This window comes from Diabrotica virgifera, chromosome 7, assembly GCF_917563875.1.
Source record: "Diabrotica virgifera virgifera chromosome 7, PGI_DIABVI_V3a".
Lineage (NCBI taxonomy): Eukaryota > Metazoa > Arthropoda > Insecta > Coleoptera > Chrysomelidae > Diabrotica > Diabrotica virgifera.
Genome location: NC_065449.1, coordinates 5,662,089 through 5,689,392, shown reverse-complemented (window position 1 = coordinate 5,689,392; position 27,304 = coordinate 5,662,089). Strand labels below are relative to the sequence as shown.

Here is a 27,304-nt window from a genome sequence, read left to right as displayed (position 1 = left end):
TAGCCATAGCATAAGCAATTTTTGTCATAACAAGAAAAAAAAATCAAAATAATTCAGAAAAGCAAAACGCACATTTTATTACTCTTTGAGATTTTAGGTAGGTATTACTAATATTTTTTAAGTTAATTACATAAAATAAAAAATTTTTTTCAAAATTAAAAGAAATGTTTTATTCTAAACCCAATTTTTTTCAAAAATGAGCACTTTGAACCCATAAAACTTATAGATAATATAAATAAAGTAACTTGTGATATACACAACTAAAGTAACTTGTGAAGCGGTAACGATTAATTTTATTTGGGAAGCTAATTAGAGGGTGATTTTCGCGATTTTTTTACCAAAAAATAAAAAGGACCAACAATATTTTGAGCGTAACTCACTTACTTTTAATGTTAGAAAATTTTTTGAAAAACCAAAAGTAAACCTTTTTTTAACACTTTTAAAAAAGCTGACATGAATTTTCCCCGAAAAGTGCTCCGTTTTTGAGTTATTTCACATTGAAATATTCGATTTGGAATTTGACGAAGAAGCTATATTTTTGCTAAGATTTTTTTCGATAAAATATTTACTTTTTGAGTTATCTCCGAAACACCGTCCAAAAACATGTTTTTTTTTTTGTTAAAAATGAACATATATTCACTCGCAAATAACTCGAAAAGTATTGTCTTAGTGAAAAAACTTATAGATCAAAAGTTGTTTAGAATTAGTAATTTTATCCAATTCCGGTCTTATTTTGAATGTATATTTTCAACCTTCGAGAGGGGGTATTCCCCTCAATTTTTGTAAAATGGAGGGGATATAGAATTGTAAACTTTTTCTTATATAATAATAGATAATTTCAACTACCTATTCCCAAATTTTCATCCTTCCTTTATTTTTTTTTGGGGTCAGATTGTTCTTTGATCGGGCTAATAGTAAACTAAATCACTTGAGAAAGGCACTCTGCCGAAACAGCTGTAGTCACTTAGTTATAATAAATTTTGTGGAAGTATAGAAAACAAACGTTTTCAGTGTTTTATTGTTAGATAAAATGAATTTCCATCAAGTAACGGTCGAATCCACCAATTATTGTAACATAAGCCACAAAACACGTTTTACGTATAAATATTTTAAGAATACATAAGTATATTTGTTAACTTTTATGTTTAAAAAATTACTACAGTAAGCACATTGTATATAAACAAAAGGTCTAATATAGCGTAGTCTAATATTTAAATTGTCTTAATTTATTAATTTTAAGTTATTTACTTATGTTTATAACTGTACATAATACGTAAAAATACGATCCCATACATAAACTTTTGAATTAAATATAGTCTAGCTGTATGTATTGTCTAAATTATTCTACATTTTTATATCCTACAACGCTAATATTTGCATTTCCAATAATTTTTGTCTTTTATATTTATATTTTTATAAATTGTTAGCAAATTTTTCCATACAATGCGATGATCATGTTCTATATATTTTTTAATTGTGCATTTTGTGTAACTTTGAATTTTATTTTTATTTAAATACCTATAATAGTTCGGGAATGTAAATAATAAATTAAATATATAAATAGTAGTAGAGATGATAAGGGATACCATTGTATATATTTGTGAATTTTTTATTTTGTGACTTTTTTTTGCTTCACAATGTAAGTATGTACGCTTTTGGCGTCTAAGAATAGACGAACTGATAATTTTTCTACACTATAAAATAAATGCTTCCAGAGTGTGTACACTGTCAATTTTTTTAGTTCATAATTATCGAATAATGACTTGTTATTTTGTTGAAATAAATGAATATCAGTTGGATTTTTTATAATATACCTTATTTTATATATTGTTCTGAAGCTATTTCTTTGTGGCATTTATGTATGTAATTTACTATTATAGCTGGGAAATAAGCCACAATTTAATTTAAACAATGATTTTATTGACGTTTCGACTTCCACCTCGGACGTCGTTATCAAAATATTACTAAATTAAACAAAAATGTTCTTGATTCGTAAAAAAATTCTTCTAATAATTGAATTTAATCTGACTCATTCATGTCGGCAATAATTCAGATATATTTATACATTTTAAAGTAGAAGACTTTAAAATGATATTGCCAATATTTATGAGTTGCGTTCCTGGGACGACTTTATTGAAGGATAGTTCATTCGATTACATGAAATCAACTTTAACTCAAGAATCTCCGTCACAAAAAAATCCATAGCATGTGATTTGTCTTTAAATGTGATTTGTCTTTAAAAAGACAACCACATACAATGGTGACAGTAAAATTCCCGTGTTAGTGATTCCATAGTAAATCACGAGTAAAAACCAGGAAAAACCTCATCATACAATCCCGACATTGTAAGTATTTGTTCTTATATTCATGGGATAATAAACATAGAGTTCAGTGGAAAGATTCAAGTATAGTCCTGAAAGAAACAGATACCTAGTAAAAAGAAAAAAATCAAAGAAACGGCTCTAATTATGCTAAATGAAACCAATTCAAAATTCCTCGGTAGAATGCAGAAAGATGTGGTTACCCATACTAAAAGAGGATGTCAATAGAAAGAAAATACCACAATTAGTAAATCAATAACATATCAAGGATAGTACATATTTTATATTTTAGTATTATTTATATATCTATGTATTACTAATGTTATTTATAATTTAAAATAACGTACATATAAAATCTGTTTGGTGTTAGTTTTGAGAGTAAACTGAATGTAAGACCAAATACTTACAATGTCGGGATAGTAACATGAGGTTTTTTCCTAGGTTTTTCTCGTGATTTACTATGGAATCACTAACACGAGAATTTTACTGTCACCATTGCATGTGGTTGTCTTTTTAAGGACAAATCACATGCTATTATTTTTGTGTGACGGATATTGAGTTAAAGTTGATTTCATGTAATCGAATGAACTATCTTTCAATTAAGTCGTCCCAGGAACGCAACTCATAAATATTGGCAATATCATTTTAAAGTCTTCTCCTTTAAAATGTATAATATATGTCTGAATTGCCGATATGAATGAGTCAGATTAAATTAAATTATTAGAAGAATTTTTTTACTAGGCAACAACATTTTTGTTTAATTTAGTAATATTTTGTATTATGATAACGACGTCCAAGGTGGAAGTCGAAACGTCAATAAAATCATTTTTTAAATCTCACCAGGGTCAGAGATTTTTTCATTTATTATAAATTAATAAATGAAAATAGTTTCTGTTCTTTTTTGATCGGTATTCACCGGAGGGACCGCAGACGTTCGGATACAATTAGCGTCTCATTACAAAGACAATGACGTCGACTTTGTAAAGTAACAAGACACTTACTCAACACACACACTACACATTACACCTGAGTTAGTTATAGGTTATACAACAGGGGTGGCCAAACTGTGGCTCGCGAGCCACATGTGGCTCTTTGAAGAATTATTTGTGGCTCTCAATAAATGTCGCTGAATTACTTTTAATTTTTTTTTTTCAAAATGTGGCAACATATATAAAAGACTAAGCGTAACATCAGGACTTTGCCAAGGAGACCCTTATCACTGTTGCTATTCAGTTTGGCCTTAGAATATCTAATAAGTAAAATATCATCTGAGCTGACAGGAGGATTTGCAAATTGAGGATCAAAACTTTTGTTGGCCTTTGCTGATGATCTAGGTGCAGTCGATCATTCTATGTACAAGAGACGTGAGAGAGGTGTTTTCACAACTCGAGGAAAAATCAGGTAGTCTGGGCCTTCGAATTAATGAAGAGAACACGAAATACATGCTAGTAACAAAAAATCTAAGATCAAGAGTTAGGCAGAACATAACTATTAATGACCACAACTTCGAAGTAGTAAAAGAGTTTAAATATCTAGGAACGGTAATCACACATGACAATCACATTATAAAAAGAAGTCTTAGCATAGCAAGGATTGCGTGGAATAGAGCATTATGCTCCCTATCATCATTACTAAAATCTAAGCTGCTAAAAGAACAATCTAAATTCAGACTATATAGCCAATTATTCGCCCAATTGTTAAATATGGAAGTGAAACTTGGACTCTACATCAGTGGGAAATAAATCTTCTTCAGATGCAAATCCAATAATGGATGTTAGCGATCGCATTTTTCATTAACTCTCTGTTTCTTGCAAAATGTATCAGAGATTGATTGTCGTTAATCCCTGTCCATTGCCTAATGTTTCGGAGCCAGGACATTTTCTTGCGTCCCATTCATCTCTTGCCTTAAATTTTACCCTCGGTTATAAGTTGGAGGAACTGGTATTTTTCATTTCGTATGGTGCGACCTTGATACACAGTTTTCCTTTTCTTGATGGTTTCGAAAAGTTAGCGCTCTTGGTTTATTCTTTTAAAGACATCTACATTTGTGACTTTCGCTGTCCATGGTATCTTTAGGATATGGCGGTAAAACCACATTTTGAAAGCTTCTAATCTGTTTATATCCCTCATTTTGAGTGTCCAGACCTCTACACCATATAGCAGCACCGACCATACGTAACACTTAGTAAATCTTAGTCTCAGTTGAAGATCGAACTCTGAACAGGTCAGTACCTTCCTGAATTTTACGAAATCTTGTCGAGCTTGCTCAATGCGACCTTTTACTTCCCTGCCTGATGGCCAGTCTTCAAAAAGCCACGTTTCCAGGTATTTAATTTTGCTCACTTTTTCAATAGACTTGCTATTCAGTGTTATGGTGGAGTTTTAAAGTGCATCCATGTTTTTGGAGATAACCATGAATTTGGTCTTTTTGGTATTAATCTCTAATCACATTCTCTTACTGTATTCTCCGATTATAGTGACAAGTTGTTGAAGATCGGCTATATGTTGTCACAAATTAAATAAAAGCTACTGGGAAATAAATAAGCTGCTGGTATTTGAAAACAAAGTCCTCAGAATGATATTTGGTTCTCAAAGAGATGAATTGACAGGAGAGTGATACTGAAATCATCGTCAGACATACAAAAGCTAAGATAAGATGGGCAGGTCATGTGGTAGATCAGAGGAAGACATAGTGTTAAAGACGGTGTTTTTTGAGAGGCGATAGAAGATCAATAGGCCATCCCAGAAAAAGTTGGAAGGATGAGAAGAATCGAAGTATCCTGAATTAGTAAAAAGGCTGCTTGTAGAATTACATATTTGAAACAACGATGTGAACCATTTTATTTCACTTTAAAATTCGTGAAATCCGAACGTCAAGAGAAAAATTGAATACCTTTTATACACTTTTTAGATAATTGTTTAATTGCGGCTCGCGAAAAATTTCAAATTTTGAAAAATGGCTCGGACTATCGCCACCCCTGTTATACAATTACGTGGCTAAAGATTCCAGTTCTAAACCAAGGCCAGAATCAGAGAAAAAAAAAGTTAAATTGTGGCTATTTTCCAGTTAGAATAATTTTAAATTTTATACCTTCTTCTTCTTAATGTGCCTATCTGTAACGAATGTTGTTGATAATCATGGCAATCTTTATCTTATCTGCACAGCGCGGAAAAGCTGCACAGTTGTTGTGTTGAACCAGGTTCTGAGGATATTTAACCAGGATGTTCTTCTTCTTCCTGGACCCCGCTTTCCAAATATTTCTCCTTGCAGGATGGCTTGTCTGAGGACATATATCGGGATTCATTTCGCATAATGTGTTCGAAGTATTGTAATTTTCGAGATTTGATGGTGGTCAGTACCTATCGGTTCTTCTTCATTATTCTAATTACGGCACCATATTTCTCTGTGTTGTTTGTTATGCGCCTTATTCGGCCGCATAGGACGAAGTAAGGAGGGTTCATTCGTCAATATTCGCTTGATGCGCATGCATAGCGAGTAAGCGTGCTTAGCAAATACGCCTATCCGTCCAGTTGTTGGATTTTACACACTTCAAAGACAAATATTTGGGCGCATAGCGCATAACCGCATAAAATATAACGAATAGCGAAGAGTAGTGCCGCCATAAGGACCTCATCATTTGTGACTCAGTCAGTCCACGGGATTTGTTAAAGTATTTTCCAATATAGCAACATCTCAAATGTTTCCAATTATTGTATGCACATATCTTCGTTCAAGGTCCACGATTCAACCTATAAAAAAGTGCAGAGAAGATATAATATCGCAGCATTCTTACTTTTATGCCGAGAGAGATGTGGCTCTTGAAGAATTCCCCCATCCGGTTGAAGGTGGTTCTAGCTTTTCCGATGCGCTCTCTTATCTCTTAGTTGTTGGTCCATTCTTCATTTATTATGGTGCCGAGGTAGTTATAGCAGTTATAGTGCTTCACTCTTTCTACAGGTTTTGGTTGACGATTTTATACGTAACGAAATCCAATTTGGTAAGTATTATTTTTTATTTATTAAACCATATTTATTTAAGGTCATTGACAGCGTAGGTAGATATTCTTTAAAACATAGTTACATAATATGTCAAATTAAAGTTAAAATTAAAGCTGCCATACCTTTGGTTCTCGACCATCTAAAGGCTTCTTAAATACTTAAAGTTTAAGTTTTTTTATCTAATTTAATAATTCGTCGAGTTATAATATTGCAGAATAATCAAACAGATGAGAGAAATCATTGACGACAACGATGAAGCAAAAAGCTCGATTTTTTAGATGGTCAAAAATAGTTAAAAGCTCGGCCAAGCAATGCAATAAGTAGAGGTTGTATGTATGTAAATATATAACTATGTACCTTTATGTAATTTTTAATGCAATTTGAGATATGTAGTCTATTTTTTCTAGACCATGGTATTGGTTTGAAAATATTGCAATCATTAACCAATTACCAACATAAGCTGTTTTTCGAGATGTGTCATCAACATCACATCAACCGATCTAAGAATACCGCATTAACAATAAAACTGATATAGTAGTAATCTTTATTAACCCGGGAGTCGCGCTCTCTTCTGTCACGTAAGCAGTCTAGCGTTAGATTTTATCTAGATAAATACGAATTTAAAATAAATCTTATATTTTTATTTACTTGTTATGTTAAAAATATATATTTCCAACAATTTTAAAGCTAATTGGTTCTCACCAAAGCCATACATTCCACAAAAAAAAATACCTACGCATTGCTACAATCTTCCTTGAGGCACTTACAAGTGGAAAGTTATGTTGCATCATTTTTTATTAAGTTATCACGGAAAAGTATAAAGGACCCATAAAATGGGTCATTTTTTATGTCTAGAATTTCCTAAACCAGTTGGTTGATTTAAGTGATTTTTGAATATGTTGTATAGCCTTATTCTTATTTAATATTGTTGCTACACAGGTAAATTGTCATTGTATACCGGGTGTAGGTACCAATCAAACTGTATTTTTTTTTCAAAGTCCACCACATCAGTTATTATTATCCAGATTTAGCCATACGTCTCACACTCCCTCTATCACTTTGTATGCAGGTGTATCTCCCAAAAATGTTCGTACACTTCTGGCCGTCGCGTCGCGAGTAGTACAGCTTTCTGCATGGTCTTATAAAGATGTTCATTCAGACCCAGCTTTTTTATGCTTTCGAGGAGGGTCTTCGGAATGACTCCAGTAGTAGACATAATAAACGGTATCGTCTGGGTACTTGCATTCTCCATTGCCTTCGTATTATTATTATTATTAAGAATTTTATATTCGTCATTGGCCACCGACACGCTTACAGTGGCGCCATTTATAGAAATCACTTAGAACTACTGAAGAAGATAGGGTAGGAAACCCGATATTAGATATAGATCAAGATGATCATAAAATAAGTATTCTGTAAAACTAAATAATTTAAAATATAAGCGTTGACTGATAAATATACTGGATAAATATATCCGTATTTATCAATCAACGATATAAGCATATAAGGCTGCTTGGTATTAAATATATATTAAATTTTCTTACCTGTGTACAAGGATCAGGAATAATTTCTGTATTTTTTTGGTGAACGCAACCATATTTACTATGAGCACATATGGTTGGTTGTGTAATAATAGTCCGTCAGTTAAAATTTAACCAATGTATCATAAAATAATTACCAAATTTATTAGGTAATTCGGATCAGCGAACTACGTATAAAATATAATCATGGATTTAGCGCTTAAATACATTACTAATCATGATTATTTGATATTTGATTGCCAAACTAGAAATAATATTAATTAGTTTTATAGTCATTTCGCGGTGACATCTAGTTTGTACAGGGTGAATATCGGGAATACTCGTATGTTGAACGCAACCATATTTGCTATGATGACGTATGGTTGGTTGTATAGTTATAGTCCGTCTGCCAGTCAAAATTTAACCAATAATGGTAATGTATCATAAAATAATTACCAAATTTACTAGATAATTGGGATCAGCGAACTAATTATAAAATATAATCAAATCAAGGATTTAGCACTTAAATAAATTACTATTCTTTTTCTCATGATCATCTTTCAGTGCGTCACAGTTTTTCGATTTCTCTCTAACGCATTAAATTGTATGTGACAGAAAAAAAGGCACGTCTGTGAATACTTTGGTAATTATTCTAGTTCGGTGATTATTCTAGTTGTCGATAGATGGCGCCATAATCAAAAAAGAATTATTTATTAAATAAAATAATAATATTATCAATATAATCTGTACAATTTATAAGACTATACAAATGAAAGAAAATACCATTTTATAAATGCAATAGACACAATTGATTTGGTTTTATTCCAAATTGAAAATAAAATTTGACAACTGTCAGATTTAACTAAAATATCACGTTAGAATAAATGTCATAAATGTGTATTATCACGGACTTACCTTTTTTTCTATAATTTGTGACGCACTGAAAAATGTTCATGAAAAGGAGAATAATCATGATTATTTGATTGCCAAACTAGGAATAATATTAGATTTATAATCTTTTCGCTGTGACATCTAGTTTGTACGGGAGACATTATACAAGTACAAAATCAAGAAAGATTCTTCAAAATTGCCCCACCTCTGTAGATTTTATGTCATTTTGACCAACGTAAGCTTAAAAACCGTTAAACGCCGCTCCCATCATATCATCTCCAAAAATAGTTTGATTACCTCGGGTAGACCTCGACATAATTTGTGCTTCGACCGATCTCTCTCTTTGAGTTGTCGCTTTTCGAGGTATTTAGTTGCAGGCGTGGTGTATACGTTGAAATAGTGATTTTTGTTAAAAGTGAGTAAATATGGCATCGAAATCAAAAAAAGGGTCAACACCGTTAGCTTCACAGCGGCCGGCGAGCCCCTTAAGTCCTACCAGACATTCTAGATTACAGGAGAAGCATGAACTTCAGAATCTTAACGACCGTTTGGCGGGATATATAGATCGAGTAAGGTATTTAGAAGGTGAAAACAACAGATTAACGAGGGAAATACAAAGTACCCAGGAAACAGTAACAAGGGAAGTTTCAAACATTAAATCTATGTATGACCATGAATTATCAGATGCTAGAAAACTATTAGACGAGACCCACCGTGAAAAAGCACGTTTAGAGATAGATGTTAAACGTCTTTTAGAAGAGAATGACGAACTCAAGTCTGAGTTAGCAAAGAAGAACAAGGATTTGGCTCTAGCTGAGAATTCTGCCAGGATATACGAGACCAGATGTAACGAGTTACAGCTCAAAGCAAATCAAGCGGCTGCTGATGCTAAGAAAGCTATTGCAGATGCTAAGGAACTTGAGAAAGAACGTGATAAGCTACGCAAACTTCTTGATAATCATCGTAAACAGTTAGAAGAAGAATCATTAGCGAGAGTGGAAGTCGAAAATGCCAACCAAAGTCTTCGAGAAGAGCTGTCCTTTAAGGATCAGGTAAGATTAAGTCATTGTAGTTTTGCTAATCATAATTTTAAGGTTAACTTTCCATGAAGAAAATAGTTTTATAATGAAAACACAATGTGTTACAATGTCATACAACATGTCATTTTGTTATGAACTACTTGTATACCCTATTCCACAAATATACGACCCTCTTGGATTATCCCGACAATGAATATTTTGCTGTGTAAAATAAGAAGAATGAAAGTAAATTGAAAATTACATTGCTGTTTATTGGAATAATTATTAGAGCCATTTACTTCCATACTTCCTATGTTGTACACTAACATATTCATTGTCACGATAATCCAAGAGAGTCGTATATTCCTGGAATGACCCATACATGTATTAGGGTAATTGTCCATAAGGGGACTTAGTCTCTTAAGATCTTCGTCTCATGAGAAATTTATTTCAGATATATTTCCACGGAATATGAGATATTACTCTGAAACATCAGAGTTTATACAACTAGAGTTTACTCTCACTTGTTGTCAGAGACAAGCTGTCTCTGACACACTCTGTTGGTGACAACACTGTATCACAAATAATCTGTAATTTGAAAGATGTAAACAAAATCCTTCTTACCGAAGGTTAGATATCAACATGGCAATTCTTATTTTACTTTTACTAGAGCTAATCTGAATAGCTGGTTAGAGCTCAGACTAAACTATTCCCTTAGATTTCGTAACCAGAAGGTTCGTCTTCTTCCTTCATCTCTTTTACCTTTTAACTGAAATCTTACTATGTGACTGAAATATTCAAGCTTCCGCCGAAATAATAACAAAAATTATTGGTTTATCATATTTAATTAAAGTTGTTAGTAAACTACTATTTTATTGATAAATAATCATCATCATCATCATCAATGGTGCTACAGCCCTATGAAAGAGCCTCAACCTTCTAATTCTATTACGCCAGTCAGTTCTATCCATTGCCAACCATTGCTGCGCCTATTTTTCTCCCATCATCATCTACACCATATTTCCATCTGAGTTTTGGCCTACCCCTATTTCTACTTCCCACAGGTTGTGACATAAGGATTCTTCTAGGATGGTTGTTCTGCTGTGATCTTGTTAGATGTCCTGCCCATCTTAGTTTTCCTATTCTTATAAAGAGATACTATGTCTTAACCACCAAATATATGTTTATATCTGTGGTATACTTCGTAGTTGTACCTCCTCTCCTCCAAACATCATATTCACAGATGCCACTCCAAAGAACTTTACTGGCTCATTGGAAGAAAATCCCACCTTTCAATAGAAAACAAATTGCTAATATATAAAGCAGTGATAAAGCCAATCTGGACTTATGGCATTGAACTGTGGGGCTGTGCTAGCAAATCCAATACTGTGATTATCCAGAGAGCGCAATCCAAGATACTTCGAGCAATAGTTAATGCACCATGGTATGTATCAAACCAAACTCTACACAAAGATCTAAAAATTCCATATGTAACCGAAGTCATCTGAGAAAACAACAGAAAACACCACAACAAACTAGAAGACCATCTTAATCCACTACTTCATCCACTACTGCAACCTGTCCACAATAGAAGACTCAGAAGAAGCTGGCCCTCCGACCTAAGAGGTAACTGAGAAAATATCGCTGGATGTTTACCTCTCCACGTCACCACATTTACAATAATTTAATTTAATGTAAGACCAACAAATTGACTTATAGATGTTTGTTTTATATCTGATTGTCAATAAAGGGAGATAATAAAAATAAAAAAAAAAACAGATGCCACTGAATATTCCTCTCAGGATCCTTTGTTCAAATATAAGCAGAAGGTTTTCATCTGCCTTGGAGATGGTCCATATCTCCGATCCATAATAATGTCAACACTGGTTGTATAAGGGTTTTGTATTATGGTTATTTTTGTTTTTTTGGCTTAAGTTTCTGCTTCTCATAATATGTCTACTCAGTCCAAAATAGCATTTGTTTGCTAGGATTATCCTTCGCTTGATTTCTTCCGCCATGACGTTCTTCCTGGTGATCAGGGAGCCTAAGTATGTGAATTTGTCCACCACTTCAAAGGTAGAGTTATCAACCGTGAATCAGTGACCGATGTTTCTGGCTCTATTGTTGCCATCGCTAGATGGCAACTTTAACAGTTTGACTTTGTCAAACCCATGCATTACATTTTATGGAAGAGCGTCGCAATGTAGTTGTGTTTCAGTTGTTGTGGAAGTTACCACGAGTTTTTTGGAGAACAGTGTTACAAGTTAAAAAAGAAACACATTTTTTTGGGGTTTTGTGTTTAATATTTAATGCAAGACCGTTACATTTCGTCTTAGAAGTATTCCTTACAGGATATGTGCGTTTATATAGAATTATTATGAGCAATACAGTAACATTTCAACAAATTTTGGGAAAAACTGTTACAAATGCTAATTACAGGTAGAAAGGTGAGAACAAGAAAGGTCTTTCTATTTATATTTAAATGATCATAATGCGCTCTTTAATATTGTAAAAGATTTTACCTCTTATTTTTTACCTTACCAAAATTATATTGAAAACTAGCACATTAAAATTTTAAAACGTCGCTCCTGAAAATTAGAACTTTTTGACTTGTAACAATGTTCTTCCAAACCTACAATATGTTTAGCGTTGACAGGCCTTTCAGATTGCTGGATGGATAATTTCCATCGTTTTCTATTCATAGCTGTCAGCTTCCAATCTCTGATTCCCAACCCACTAACATCTTCCATTACTACATCTCTCCACTTCCTTCGTGGTCTTTCTCTCTTTTTTTTACCCACATGTGCTCTCCAACCAATATTCTTGATGTAACTGCCCTCATCCATGGTTTCTAGATGATAGAGCCATTCTAAGTCTGTGTTTTCTAACTATTTTTGAAATTGGCAGGTTAGCATACAGTTGGTACACTTCTTCATTCGTCTGTCTTCTCCATTCTTCCTCTACTACTTTTCCACCAAATATTCTACAAAGTATCTTTCTTTCCCAGGCTTCCAATCTATTCTGTATAGCATTGTGGGTCTACTTATTGTTTAGTACTCTTATTTTTCAACACATTGGAAGAACTCTAATGGAAATATCTAGAATCTAGAATGCTGTAAAAACTTCTCTGATGTCTGCCACTGCTTTTCCAATATTTCCTGAATAAAATAAAATTTGCAATCACACAAATTGAGATAGGATTCATACAACTCAATTAACTGCCATATCATGGTTTTTGTCCAGTTAACATTACATTCTTTTCTTTTACCACCCCTTTGATCACTACGCAACAGTTTGACTCATGTGAAGCATTTGAAATAAATATCTCATGAGAAATTCGCAATGTTTATATGTTGAAATTTGTTTATATAGTTAAAATCTCATGACACACTCTCTCACAAAATATTCTCTAGTACAGCGGTTCTCAATCTGTGGTACATGTACCACACCACTGGTGGTACATATCTTATTTGATGTGGTACACAAAACGAACAAACAGCCAAAATCAGCACCACTATTTTAATTAGATCACCTATCTAGATAGGTATTTCAGTTAGGTGGTACCAAAAATAATAGTATTTGGTGGTACATGACTCAAAAATATTGAGAACCACTGCTCTAGTATATCAAGTATCTCAGGTCTATTTTCACAATGAAATTAAATGTTTCTTGATTTTTTAATTTCATGAGACAAAAATCTTATTCTCATTGTAGATTCCCACCTTTAGTCTTAACCTCAAAGGTCTTCACAGAATTATTATTCAAGGTTTGTTCATAAATAATTGAAAGAACACTATAGAAGGCTATGTTAAGAATATGTTAAAAATATGCTAAAGTTAACATTTTATCCTGATATTTTTTAAATATCAGTTGATGAAATGTAGTATGTGTCACACTTCCTTGGGCCATTTTTTTAAGTAAATATTTTATCAGAACTTTTCACTAGATGTTTGTTACAATTAACTGTCAAGAAAGACTTATGATGAGTTAATGTAAAATTATTTATTTTATACATTATAATTAGATAATTCGGAACATTTAGTTGCCATAATATTATGTGGGGACAATATTATATTCGTGTATTTTTCTGCCAACACTACAATTCAAAGTTTATAGAAACCAGAGATTTCAATATTTATTTATTAATGGTAGACTTTAATGTATTGTTAATCTCATTCTTTAATCCATTCACTATCAAGCCACTCATATATGAGCCACATCAATTTTTCCTATAGACCAGCTTCTCACCGTGGGCTGGAGATCATCATTCAATCTTTGCTTGTCCACCGCTGGACATAGATCTCCCTCATATTTTTCCATCTATTTCAATCTTGTGCCTTTTTGCATCCAATTCCTATTACAACTTTTTAGATCATCAGTCCAACGTGTTGGTGGGTGACCTCTGCTTCGGTAGGTCCATCTCTTGTTGATAAAACTCAAATGCCGCTAATATTCAGTGCTAAAACTTGACAAGATAAGTTATCAAGCTATTTTTTAATAGAAATAATCGTGAATGTGACATACACTGAATGCTATAACTAGGTAACTCCAGTTATCTAGTTGTAGCACGTGTTTTTTTGAAACCATTGAGCTTACCACGTAAATGCGATCTGTTTATTCGGTTCATGTTAATGCAAAAATTCTAGAATTGTTAGCAGATCTGGCAACCCCCATGGCAGAGGGCTAATTTTCACCAAAATAATGCTTAAAATATTAGTTTTGTTAAAAAGTTCGCTTAGATGCAACTTGGCATCTCATGCGACATTACCAAATGTTAACATTATGGTAGTGCTAAAAGTTGATAACTTTAATTTTTCATGTTATTTTCCATATTGGAAAGCAAATTTGCACCGTAAGTATTCCTAAATAGATCAGTAGCCAAAAAGTTAAGGAACAGTATTTTAGAGCTGCAGAGTGAATTCCGTATTTACCAACATCATGGGAGTTAGTAGCACAAATATCTTAAAAATCTTTAAACCCGTTTATCTCAAAACTACTTATTTCGAGTTATCAAGTTATAGTATTAAGACAACGATATATATTCCCAAAGTACTGGGGATCGCACTGTGTGTATTAATAGCAATTTAAAATCCTATGGCCCCCCTTGATAGCAAATGTGTTAATTCGATAAGTAAGGTTATGAAGATAAACATTTTCAATACATTTTAATTTGAATATTTAGTTGTAAAAATTGTTATAAAATTGGATATATTGTTTGTTATAACACTAGGATGTTCAATCTGAAAGTTTCTTTTTTCTCATCATCATATTTATAAATAAACTGAAATCATTCATAAGTTATGGGTCTTTGCACCATCCTATTGAATAAATATGTTGTAGAGGTATTCACCTTGAATATAAATGAGCGGTAGCAATATTTATTACATAATCCACAAGGTAGATTAGATCATTAATTTTAGGTAAAACTACAGAAAAAGTTGTTTTTGTTGGAAATAAATGTAAGCAGAAAAATGAAGATATAACAAGAATTAGATTATGAAGTCATTTCATCGTCGTCACGGCAAAACTCACTAAGTCCACTTTTGTCAAAATTGAGTTAAGTGTCCTGATCGATTGAGTGTCAATTTTCATAGTCTGGCAAAAACTACTAGAAACTACCTAGATATGGTTGCCTAAGTCACTGAATATGCATAAGCCCAAAATTACCATTGTGTTGTCAGGCAGAAGTCACTAAATGTTCGTTTTCTCAGATCTGTTCTTTTGGACTTAGTGACTTTTGCTGCGATGATGATGATTTGTTTAATGTTTTTTAAAATTCTTCTTAACATCTCATGTGTAATTTTATTAACAAAATTAGAAATACACTTCTCCAAGAAATTAACGCACTAATTTAAAAATTGGTTATTTTTGATGTTTCGAATTTCCTAAACCTGTTGTCGGATTTAAGTGATTTTTTAATGTTATAGCCTTATTCTTTAACAATATCGTTGTAATAATATTGTTGCTAGACAGGTAAATTGTCATTGTATAATATAAATATATAATAATAAATAATTTATTCACCTTTTGTGTCATACATGTATGAAGGTAAGTCAATATAAAATTACATAATAAATATTACCTAATAAAGTATAAAAATTACACAAATCACTTGCACCCTTAAAATACAAAAAAAAACATAAATAATACAATACTCTCATATCCGCGACTGGTATACAGAGTGTACCAATAAAACTGTGATTTTCTCAAACTTCGAGTGACCCTGTGGAATATTCTACTAGCATTTATAAAATATTGAAATTAAAACCTAACTATAGCCTCATGAGTTCTTAACATTCTGTTTTTTTATTCATTCGCTTATGTTGGATAATAAAAAAGTGAGGTACTTTAACAACTAGCCTTGTTTTTCGTCAATACAGGGTGTTTTTAAATAAGTATGGCAAACTTTCAGGGTTAATTCCTGCTTGAAAAAATAATGACAATTTGCTTTAAAAACTTATGTCCGCAAATGCTTCGTTTCCTAGATAGAGGGTGTTGAAGTTTTTCATACAAACTGACGATTTATTTGTTGCTCTAAAACCAGTTAAGATATGCAAATGATATTTGGTGGGTTTTAAGAGGTAATTATTGCGCATTTTTTGATATACAATTAGAAATTTAATATTCACCATTGGCGCGCGTACAGGTAATATGACCCTTATGTGCGCCAATAGTGAACATAAAATTCTTAATTGTATGTCACAAGATGCACAATAACTACCTCTTAAAACCCACCAAATTTCATTTGCATACCTCAACCGGTTTTAGAGCAATAAATAAATCGTCAGTTTGTAAGAAAACTTTCAACACCCCCTATCTACTGTCATTATTTTTTCAAGCAGAATTAACTATTATAAGTTTGCCCTTACTTATTTAAAAACACCCTGTATTGACGAAAAACAAGGTTTTGTTGTTAAAGTTTTTATTATCCAACATAAGCGAATGAATTAAAATACAGAATGTTAAGAACTCATGAGGCTATGGGCTATGGTTGTATTCCGGTAGGTGTGAGTTGACGGAATTATTTAAAAATAATAAAAATAAGTGTAACAAACGAACAGTAAAATATTTATTTATTTTGGTAACAAAAAGGTGTTTTGCTTAGGTCTCGGAAGAGGGTCGATTGTTAGCGAGAGTGCGGGCGTGTCCGCGTGGTTCGCATGCTGTGAAGAGACTGTAAGAAAGCCACAGACGCTAATCTGTTTATGTTTCTACCCTCTGACCAGAAGGGCAATAAATTATTTAGATCTGGCGTATAAGAACAGAAACACTTCTGCAGTTTTAAAACGAATGCATGTCCAAAGTGAGTTGTTGACATAATGGTCTGATATGGTAATTAATTTATGGGGAATTCAGTTTGTTAAACTGAACACACCAAAAACATATGGCTAGGGATGCATTTCGTTTCGTAACACCGTGTCTTTCTTAGCATCTGGTTTGTATATTAACTGTGACTTTTATATGACCCATATTATTTCGTTTTGAGAAAAATTATTAAAATTAAAATTAGCAAAAATAGTAATTAAAGCGTATCGCTATAGTTGGGTTTTAATTTCAATATTTTATAAATGCTAGAATTTCCACAGGGTCACGCGAAGTTTGAGAAAAATCACAGTTTTATTGGTACACTCGGTATACAATGACAATTTACCTGTCTAGCAACAATATTATTACAGCAATATTGTAAAAGAATAAGGCAGCGATTTTTCAGTTAGTGTGCCTCAAGCTAAAAAAGGTTTGACACTGCTGTGTTAGAAAACCACTTAAATTGGACATCAAGTTTAGGAAATTCGAGACAGAAAAATAACCAATTTTTAAGGTGGTGCTTTAATTTCTTGGAGAAGTGTATATCAGTCTTCATTAAAATAGTATTAAAAATATTGTTTCCATTTTTAGCTTTTTACAATTCTAGAAAAATTTGATATATAATTTAGTCCTCTGGTATAAAGCTAAATACACAAAAATTTTTATCCAAACATACAATACAAATAAATAAATTTTATCAGCTAACATTGAGGGTCACCTGTAATATATATACAGTAGGGGATCAAAAATGTGGAAACACATTATCTTATTTATAATATATAATGATTGTCGGAGAAAACCCACAAAAATATATAATGCGTGCCACCCACAAAATGGGTCATTTTTGATGTCTCGAATTTTCTAAACCTGCTGTCCGATTTAAGTGATTTTTTTAACATATAGCCATATTCTTTAACGATATCGCTGTAATAATATTGTTGCTAGACAGGTAAATTGTCATTGTATACGTGGTGTACCAATCAAACTGTGTTTTTTCTCAAAGTTCCTCACACCCTGTGAGTCTGTTTTTTGATTCATTCGCTTATGTTGGATAATAAAAAAAGTTAGGTACTTTAACAACTAGTCATGTTCTTCATCAATGCTGGGTGTTTCTAAGTAAATGCGACAAAGTTTAAGAGGTAATTCTGCATAAAAAAAATAATGACTGTTTGCTTTATAAACATATGTCTGCAAATGCCTCGTTTCTGAGAATCGGGATGTTGAATTTTATTTTATAAACTGACGATTTATTTATTGCTCTAAAACCAGTTGAGATATGCAAATGAAATTTGGCAAATTTTAAGAGGTAGTTATTGAGCGTTGGCGTGCATACGGGTAATATGACCTGTAGATCATTAAAGACGAAATCAACATGATTTTGCTTAAACGAAATCGATTTGTTGCATATAAAAAGTATAACACGTAACTGACTGTAGAAAAACATTTCTCTCTCCTACAGCCCAAGTAGTAGGCCCTGGCTTCCCCCAGCATCTGCCTCCAAGCATCTCTTTCCTTGGCTTCTCTCCTCCAGTTATCCACGCTTAATATCTCTTTAGCATAGGTTTTCACTTCGTTATCCACCTCTTCCTTATTCTTTTTACTGACCGATGTCCGACCATAGTTCCACTAAGTGTTCTGTAATTATCCATTCTTTTAAGGTGACCTGTCCAGAGCGGAAAAACATTTCTCTATTCATAAATACTCATTAACAGTGTTTAAAGAAATAATATCATACTACTTTTTATAATAAAAATTTTATGATAATAAGTAACCAAAGGCACTATGTGAAGGATACATTAGTTAAATAGACAAGGCGAAAACGGCGGGTTCGTTGGGAAAAATATTCCCATGAGATTTTTTTGCATAATTACATTCGTGAGACATGCCAGAATAAGGTTCAAGAAGTCGCAAACGTGAAACGTGGGCAAACTTTTTTTTAACAATTTTTTTTTAATCAAATTGCAAAAATCAATATTTTTGGCCCGGACAATTTTTTTGTAGATTTTTTGGACCATTCTGGATAAAAAAGGTCTCTTATAATTTTTCTCTAAAGTTGATCGTTTTCGAGTTACATATAAGCAATTTAAAATTGAAAAAAACGAAAAATGGCGATTTTTAAGGCTTAATAACTCGGTTAAAAGTTATTATTATGAAAGTCAGAAAGTGACTAAATCAAAGTTTAATGCATCCCCTACAAGATCCCGAAGAAATTTTTGTAATTATTTTATTACTAAGCTGTTATTTTTAAGTAATAATATTAAGCACCATGCACGTGGTAGACGTCCGTAAATGTGAGTGCAAGTAGGATTCACAATTATTGGACTGCCGAAGTGGCATCTCTCTCGCACTCAGCATTTACGGGCGGCTACCACGTGCATGGCGCTTAATATTATTACTTAAAAATAACGCTTAGTAATAAAATAATGACAAAAATTTCTTCGGGATCTTGTAGGGGGGCATTAAACTTTGATTTAGTCACTTTCTGACTTTCATAATAATAACTTTTAACCGAGTTGTTAAGCCTTAAAAATCTCCATTTTTCGTTTTTTTCAATTTTAAATTGCTTATAACTCGAAAACGATCAACTTTAGAGAAAAATTATAAGAGACCTTTTTTATCCAGAATGGTCCTAAAACCTACAAAATAATTGTCCGAGAGAAAAATATTGATTCTTGCAATTTGGTTAAAAAAAATTGTTAAAAAAAATTTGGCCCACTTTTCACGTGAGCGACTTCTTGAACCTTATTCTGGGATGTCTCACGAATATAATTATGCAAAAAAATCTCATGGGAATATTTTTCCCAACGAACCCGCCGTTTTCGCCTTGTCTAAAATTTCTCACTAATAATGCAATACATAATGCATAAAATAAAACATACTTACCAGAAGTTGTTCTTTATATTATGCCACAGGTAAAAATAGAGATGACTTCACCAAATTTAAAAATAGTGATGATGTCATTCCAAAATACATGTACCATGTTGCCATGTCATATGGAATTTACATATTGTTACAAAAGGAATGCACAACAATTGAATGGGTCCACCGAATAACGTTGTAAGCGCCACATCACTCGTTTTTAAGAAATCGAAAAAGAAGTTTTAAAATTATAACAACGGCAAACTTAAACATTTTAAGAGTTAGTTATAAAATTTGTAAATACAAATTCCAAACTGTATTACTCACCCTTAAAATGTATAAACTCACCATTATCTCAATTTTAAGACTTCTCAAAAACGAATGTGGCACTTACAAGGTTATTCGTATTCGGCGGACCCATTCAGTTATTATTAAAAAATATTTTTATATGGGTAAGTATAAATTTTTAAATGAGTCAACAAATAATTTAAATACTTTGATAAGGTAATTTAGTAAATTTAGATAACATAATCATGTTTTTTGGTCACTTTCAATGTATATGTTGTATTGGTTGTAGCGCCATTATTGTATCTTGGCCGCCATCTTTGTATGGTTACACCGGGAGATGATCTATTCCAGGTGATTTTATTCTGGGTAGTTTTCTAGTTGCCTCAATAATCGTTGATTACTCCTCTCCCCTTTCGTCTGTTTTGCTTACCTGATCTGATTTTTTTCTTCCTCTACATTACGTGCTTTTCCTTAATGTTAGGCTATAAGTTTCTTACTTAATAGTCCAGTCAATTACCATTTTTCCGCATAATTTTCCTATTTATATCAAATAAATCATTAAAAAAGTCATAACGTTTGGTCCATCACGAACAGCAAAGTGAAGGAGGTTGCTCTAAATTTCTAAATAAATGCAGCACATGTGGATTAGGCCTACAGGGAAAACCATAATAAAAAAAGCGCCGCTTACTCTACCTCCAGGTGGTGTGGACATGAGTTTTTTTTTTCCCAAAACGTCTATTGAAACACATATAGGTACAGTAGACTCCCGTAAGTTCGGCCACCGCGGGACTGGACCCTAGGCCGAACTTAAAAGTGGCCGAACTAACCGATGCCTACCTAAAAAATGCCCATTTATTGTTTGTACGGATCTAGCAAACACAAAACACAGGGATACTCGTGACATTTAACACATATGAAAAGACAGAAGGTTACAAAACACTCCAAAACAAAGTTACAGGACTGTAAGTAGGTCTAATAAAATTACTATACATTACACTTTTTAATAAACATTATATCGATGGCAGTCGCTTCTTTTTGCTGTTCGATATAGAGAGCTGCCAGTTTCAAAGCTGCTTTATCTTCAATGTGGCTTATTTTATTTTCTTTATCTTCCTCCTCATATTTAAGCAGCATCTGCGTCGTTATATTTCTCATTTTCCTGGCGAATGACACACTCGGCGATTTCATCGTCGTTCAAAACCTTGTTGTGTCCATTTTCAATCTTGATCCACTCCAAAACATCTTTTTCAACAATAGGACCACAGGTCGGTAGTTGCTGAAGGTCGTGCATTGTCATCAGGTTCGTTAACAAGAATGTTGTTTGGCTCATCTGCTGTTGTGTTTGCTTGGTCAATATTATCTTCTATATTTGGCTAAAGTTTTTTCCAAGACCTTAACAACATAAACATTGAAACTCTCCCAGTGTATTATCGGTCGCAGAAATAAGCGTGGATGGACACATATTTGTTCAGGGAATAGTTCGTTTACGAATTTGTTCTTAAAGTAAAAAAATATTTGACAAAATTAAGACTGCCCATCAAAGCACTTTTACTTCCTGACAACGCCCTTACTCACCAGGAAAATATTCAGTGTGACGATGAAAAAGAAGTTAAACTGCAGAGGAAGTATCGCCGAAAACTGCGATGACAATGACAAATAGTGGTCATTGTGGATGCTCGAAGCATTTGAACACAAGGCGACTGTTATCGTCTCTTTGCTGACTTTAAGCTCCGCAGCAGTTTCTTTCGGGGTGCAAAGGTTTTTCTGTTCAGAAGTTTAAAATTTACCTCAGGTTCGTCGACGTTGTCTATTTGCTCTGGGCATTTGTTTAGGTCACCGATGATTTTTAAAAATCTTGCAGAAAAATTGGTGGTCTACTGTAGGTACTTGTGGTGCTCGTACGCCGAAAACGATTGATTTTATGAAAAAAATTATAAATACATAAATTGTAGGACATTTTTTCTACTTTAATTTTGTACATAAATGTTTTTTTCGTTGAATGCGTCGGAAAGGAGATATTCCCAAAAAACTGTTATTAGGCGCCATTTTTTCAATATGGCGGCGCGAGCGGTGGAGATACGAGGTGACAAAGTTGAAATTCGAAAACAGCATACAGAAATCCATAAAATTACCAATTTTCAAAACTCCCTCAAAACTTTCCAGCTAAAACTACCAAATGACTGGACTATAAAGTGATTTTACAGGTGTTTTTACCAAAAAACAGTTTAATAAACATTTTAAACTACTTGAAGTATTCGAATTTTTGTATTGTAAACATTAATAAAACATGTTTTAGATTATATAAACGTTTATATTTAGCAACATAAAAATAGTTTTCAATAATTGTTGTCTTTTTCTTGTCAACAATGTACTGTATAATATATTTATGTCTATAGTGTGTGGCAACATGGTTCTTATACTTTTGGAATGACATAATCGCTATTTTTAGATTTCGTGACATATTACCTCTATTTTTGTCTGTGGCATAATATTTATAAGGAATTCGGATGTCTTATTTTAAAATATGATGAATATAATTGATAAAAAATTAATGCCTGGTTACACCAACAGATCTTAAGCTCCAGATTAGCTAAGCTCTACTTATAGATAGGGCCTCCTTGAGTATCACTTACGTTGCACCATAATTTTAGATTCTTACTGTATTATTCTTATTGTAATATATTATAATTATATTATATTAATTCTTATGATATTCTCGACTTAAGCTTAAGATCTGTTGGTGCAACCGGGCATAAAACTAATAAATATAAATATCACAATGAAAGAAAGCTTATGGATGACTTCAATTTAATTTTAAATTCGAATTATAAGAAAGAAGTAGGGCATTACAGTACTATTATTGTAGTTGTTTTTATGAAGGGATGGGTGTCTACTTTAAGTTAATAATTACAAATGTTCAATGTAGTAAAACTTTTTTTAAATTCCTTCATTAGTGTAGGTTTTCGACTTTCGAGCGGGAATCAATAGAACATAATTATTAATATTATGTAATCGTCAAAATAGCCCAGTAAATGAGAGTGAAATACGGCGATACCGTATAATTTTCAGGGTCACCACCTTGCATGAAAATTTGGATTTAGGTTCTACTTACTCTCCACTTCAAAGTTGGACATGTGCCGTTAGTTGCTTTTACTTGTGGGGTGTAAGTCACTCCTCGGAGGTGAAAGAATTATTCTAAGGAGGTAATTCTAAGCAACTTTTGTTCTACAGAATTTTTTTATTTAAGCCAATATTTTTCGAGTTATTTGCGAGTCAAAATGTTTATTTTTCAACAAAAAAACACGTTTTCAGGCGGTTTTTTGCAAATAACTCAAAAGGTAAGTATATTTAAATACATCTATCTTTTTTCACCCCCGAGAAAGAGTGACTTTAACCCCTCAAGTAAAAGCAACCGACAGCACAAGTTCAACTTTAAAATAAAGGGTAATAGACGGAGAGCTAGAGCAGAAAAATCATCGTCATAAGTAATGTGGAGTTTTTCCTGTGAAATGTGTCCATTGTATATTGACAATTATTATGACCCCTTTCAGGCTGACACCTCAGTGGATACAGGAAGTAGCAATAAGGGATGAAAGGGGAAAGTTATTGCAGTCATTAAAGGTTTTCACCTCCTATTTTGTTAAACCTCCATCGATTTTCATGAAAATTGGTAACTAGTTAGAGCATACCTCAAGAAATAAAACTGATTTGGTGCCAAATTGCACTTTTACCCTGGTGGTGAATATAACCCCTTCCCGCGGGTGAAAACAATTTTATTAAAAATAACCCCACAAATCGATAGAGGGGCAAATTTTAAGAAAATTTTTTGTATCGTGTTATTAAAATAAATCAATACTTTTTGAGATTAAAGATCAAAGATTTGTCTATAGGTCTGGATCCCGCGTATGAAAAAAAATTTGATTAATAGCAAGCTGAAAATTTGTTAATAGCTTAAGGGTGTCTAGTCGGATAAACTTTGATATATGGGAACACTGGAACAGGGGCAGTTTTAATTGTGGAACAGGTTAAAAATTTGGAACGGTCAGAACACGAAAACGGCACATTTATTTTGTCCGACAGAATAGACTTAAACTCTCCGAACAGAGATTAAACTCTCATGCAAAAATCAGACTGCTATTTATCACCTGTCATAATTCCTGTCATTTGACATATTCTACATGTTTCACTCAATAAAACGCCCATTTGGTGATAAATACAGTCTGATTTTTGCATGAGAGTTTAATCTCTGTTCGGAGAGTTTAAGTTTGTTCTGTCGGACAAAATACATGTGCCGTTTTCGTGGTCTGACCGTTCCAAATTTTTAACCTGTTCCACAATTAAAACTTCCCCTGTTCCAGTGTTCCCATAAATCAAAGTTTGTCTGACTAGACACCCTTAAGCTATTAACAAATTTTCAGCTTGCTATTAAACAACTTTTTTTTCATACGCGGGATCCGGACCTACTATTTAAGAGCATATTATGCGTGAAGTTACGGATGATAAAAAGAACATATTAATTAATTGTATGTTAGTAAACTATTATCTTTATATTATTTCGATATTTAATTGAATTTTTTCTATCAATATAAACTGAATATGTTCAGAAAGTGGGGGTGTCCTATAATGGGTACATAATTTGACATATTCGAATACACTTTTGCTAAATTTATAATATCGAAATAATATTTTAGTAACATACAATTAATTAATATGTTCTTTGGATCATCTGTAACTTCACGCATGTGCTCTTAACTTAAACAGACAAATCTTTGATCTTTAATAACTCAAAAAGTATTGATTTATTTTAATAACATGATATAACAAATTTTACTTATAATTTTTGTCCCTCTATCGATTTGTGGGGTTATTTTTAATAAAATAGTTTTCACCTCACGAGAAGGGTGGTATCCACCCCCGGGGTAAAAGTGCAAGTTGGCACCAAATCATTTTTATTTCTTGAGGTATGCTCTAACTAGTCACCAATTTTCATGCAAATCGATGGAGGTTTAACAAAATAGGAGGTGAAAACCTTTAAAGACTACACTAACTTTCCCCCTTCATCCCTTATTGCTACTTCCTGTATCCACTGAGGTGTCAGCCTGAAGGGGGTCATAATTATCAATATACAATAGACACATTTCACATGCCAAACTCCATATTACTTATGACGATGATTTTTCGGCTCTAGTTCTTAGACTATAAGTAGAACCTACAACAAATTTTCAGTAGTAATTACACGAGAGCTCTAAAATTATCGATTTGTATCCCGAGTGACACTTTTGACAGTTTTAATTTCACTACCCGAAGAGGAGTCTTGGCTCGAGTCTTGTGGAGATTGTCAAAAGTGAATAGCACAGTTTAGCAAATATTCAGACGAAGGTATCAATACAGTGTATTTTTAAATTCAGTTTTTATAGTGTAATAATCTTACCCAATTACAGTCGAGCGCTTAAAATTGCCGATTTGTGTTGTCCTCGTGACAATTTGACATTAGATGCAGAACTAAAAGTTTATTATGGTTAAAAAATTGGAAAGAAATCCTTTGTAAAAGGTATAAAATTTTTTTATTAAAAATCCCTTAAAAGGGCTACATCACAACAAAACGTTTTCGATTTTTATAAAAAATCATCATCAGTGTTCGATAAACTGGATGCTAGCTGAGCCACAAAAGAAAAATATCTGGGTAAAAACCCTTTACATAAAATATAGATGCCTTAAAAGTGCATACTTCAAGAAAAAGGCCTGTGATGGTCACATGGCAAACAGGATAATGCCCTAAGGTAAGGTATACAGGTTTCCCAACACGTGGGATCCAAATTGAGTTGATCACATTTCAATGACTTAATGGCATTAAGTTGCCAAGAGTTGCCATTAAGTCATTGAAATGTGATCAACTCAATTTGGATCCCACGTGTTGGGAAACCTGTATACCTTACCTTAGGGCATTATCCTGTTTGCCATGTGACCATCACAGGCCTTTTTCTTGAAGTATGCACTTTTAAGGCATCTATATTTTATGTAAAGGGTTTTTACCCAGATATTTTTCTTTTGTGGCTCAGCTAGCATCCAGTTTATCGAACACTGATGATGATTTTTTATAAAAATCAAAAACGTTTTGTTGTGATGTAGCCCTTTTAAGGGATTTTTAATAAAAAAATTTTATACCTTTTACAAAGGATTTCTTTCCAATTTTGTGATTGATGGTATACAGCCAACTACAGGAAAACTTTTTCTTTTCCTTGTGGATTTTATTATGGTTATTTGTCAAAACTAGGAAACCCGTAATTAAACAGAAACAATCTACCTAAAAATTATTCCCAGTATAAAAATATACAGTAGAAAATTCCCGCTGTAATAATGATCTGATTGGACATTAAACACGTGATGAAAAATCTTACTACACGCTTGGAAGTTAAAATCATTAAAAATTGACCGCTGTAATTTTTATTCTTGTACGTTTCTATTTGTCAGAATCTGTGAATGAAATAATCAGTAGTAATTGTACAAGAGTTTTAAAATTATCGAATTTTTCCTGAGTGACACAGTTTTTATTTCACGACCCGAAGGCGAGTGAAATTATGTCGAAAGTGTCACGAGGGCAAAAATTCGATAATAACTTTAGAGATCGAGTGCAATTTGTTGCGATTATTTCATGAATAAAACTGTTCAAAACCAAAATTTTACTGTAATTTATTTATGTAAGTACAAATTAGAACAATTAAACACACAGCTGTTATAAATATTTGACGGTTGAAAGTCATCACTTTTATAATTTTTAAAACATTAATTGTCATTAATGTCACCGAATGTATTTTTTCGTAGCAACGAAGGGTATCTGACGTAATATACTTGACGACGCACAGTGGTTCCAAATGCTGAAAACGTGGTCATGAGGCGAAAAAAGGAGTCCCTATTTAGGGATTTTCATGTTTACAGTTGTTTTCTCATAGTATCATAGAGTCCTAATACGCAGGTATGAGGATCAGACTGGATGTATTCTGGTTCACAACTCACGAACAAGTGGGCCATGTCCGGGGTAATTTAGCCGACAGAGAAAGTGAAAAAGAACGCGTATATTGAAAGCGCTGTAAAACGTTTTGTA

General features: G+C 32.9%; 2 protein-coding genes across 4 annotated transcripts in view; one reads left to right on the top strand and one right to left on the bottom strand.

Moving 5' to 3' along the window:
* The window catches only part of LOC114330826 (GDNF-inducible zinc finger protein 1), a 113,495-nt gene extending 93,162 nt beyond the window's left edge, over positions 1-20,333 (bottom strand). The window contains exon 1 of one of the 3 annotated variants that reach the window (XM_050657330.1): positions 19,939-20,333. Coding sequence is in view for 1 of the 3 variants with exons in the window: in XM_050657328.1 (XP_050513285.1) it covers positions 7,865-7,917 (53 nt within the window). In the remaining 2 variants the exon portion in view is untranslated. Of the gene's footprint in view, positions 1-7,864; positions 8,263-8,755; positions 8,880-19,938 lie in introns of those variants that run through there. The other 2 variants (XM_050657331.1, XM_050657328.1) reach the window with 2 other exon arrangements.
* The window catches only part of LOC114342154 (lamin Dm0), a 51,478-nt gene continuing 33,145 nt past the window's right edge, over positions 8,972-27,304 (top strand). The window contains exon 1 of the mRNA XM_028292936.2: positions 8,972-9,783. Coding sequence (XP_028148737.1) covers positions 9,157-9,783 — 627 coding nt within the window. The 5' untranslated portion in view covers positions 8,972-9,156. The remainder of the gene's footprint in view (positions 9,784-27,304) is intronic.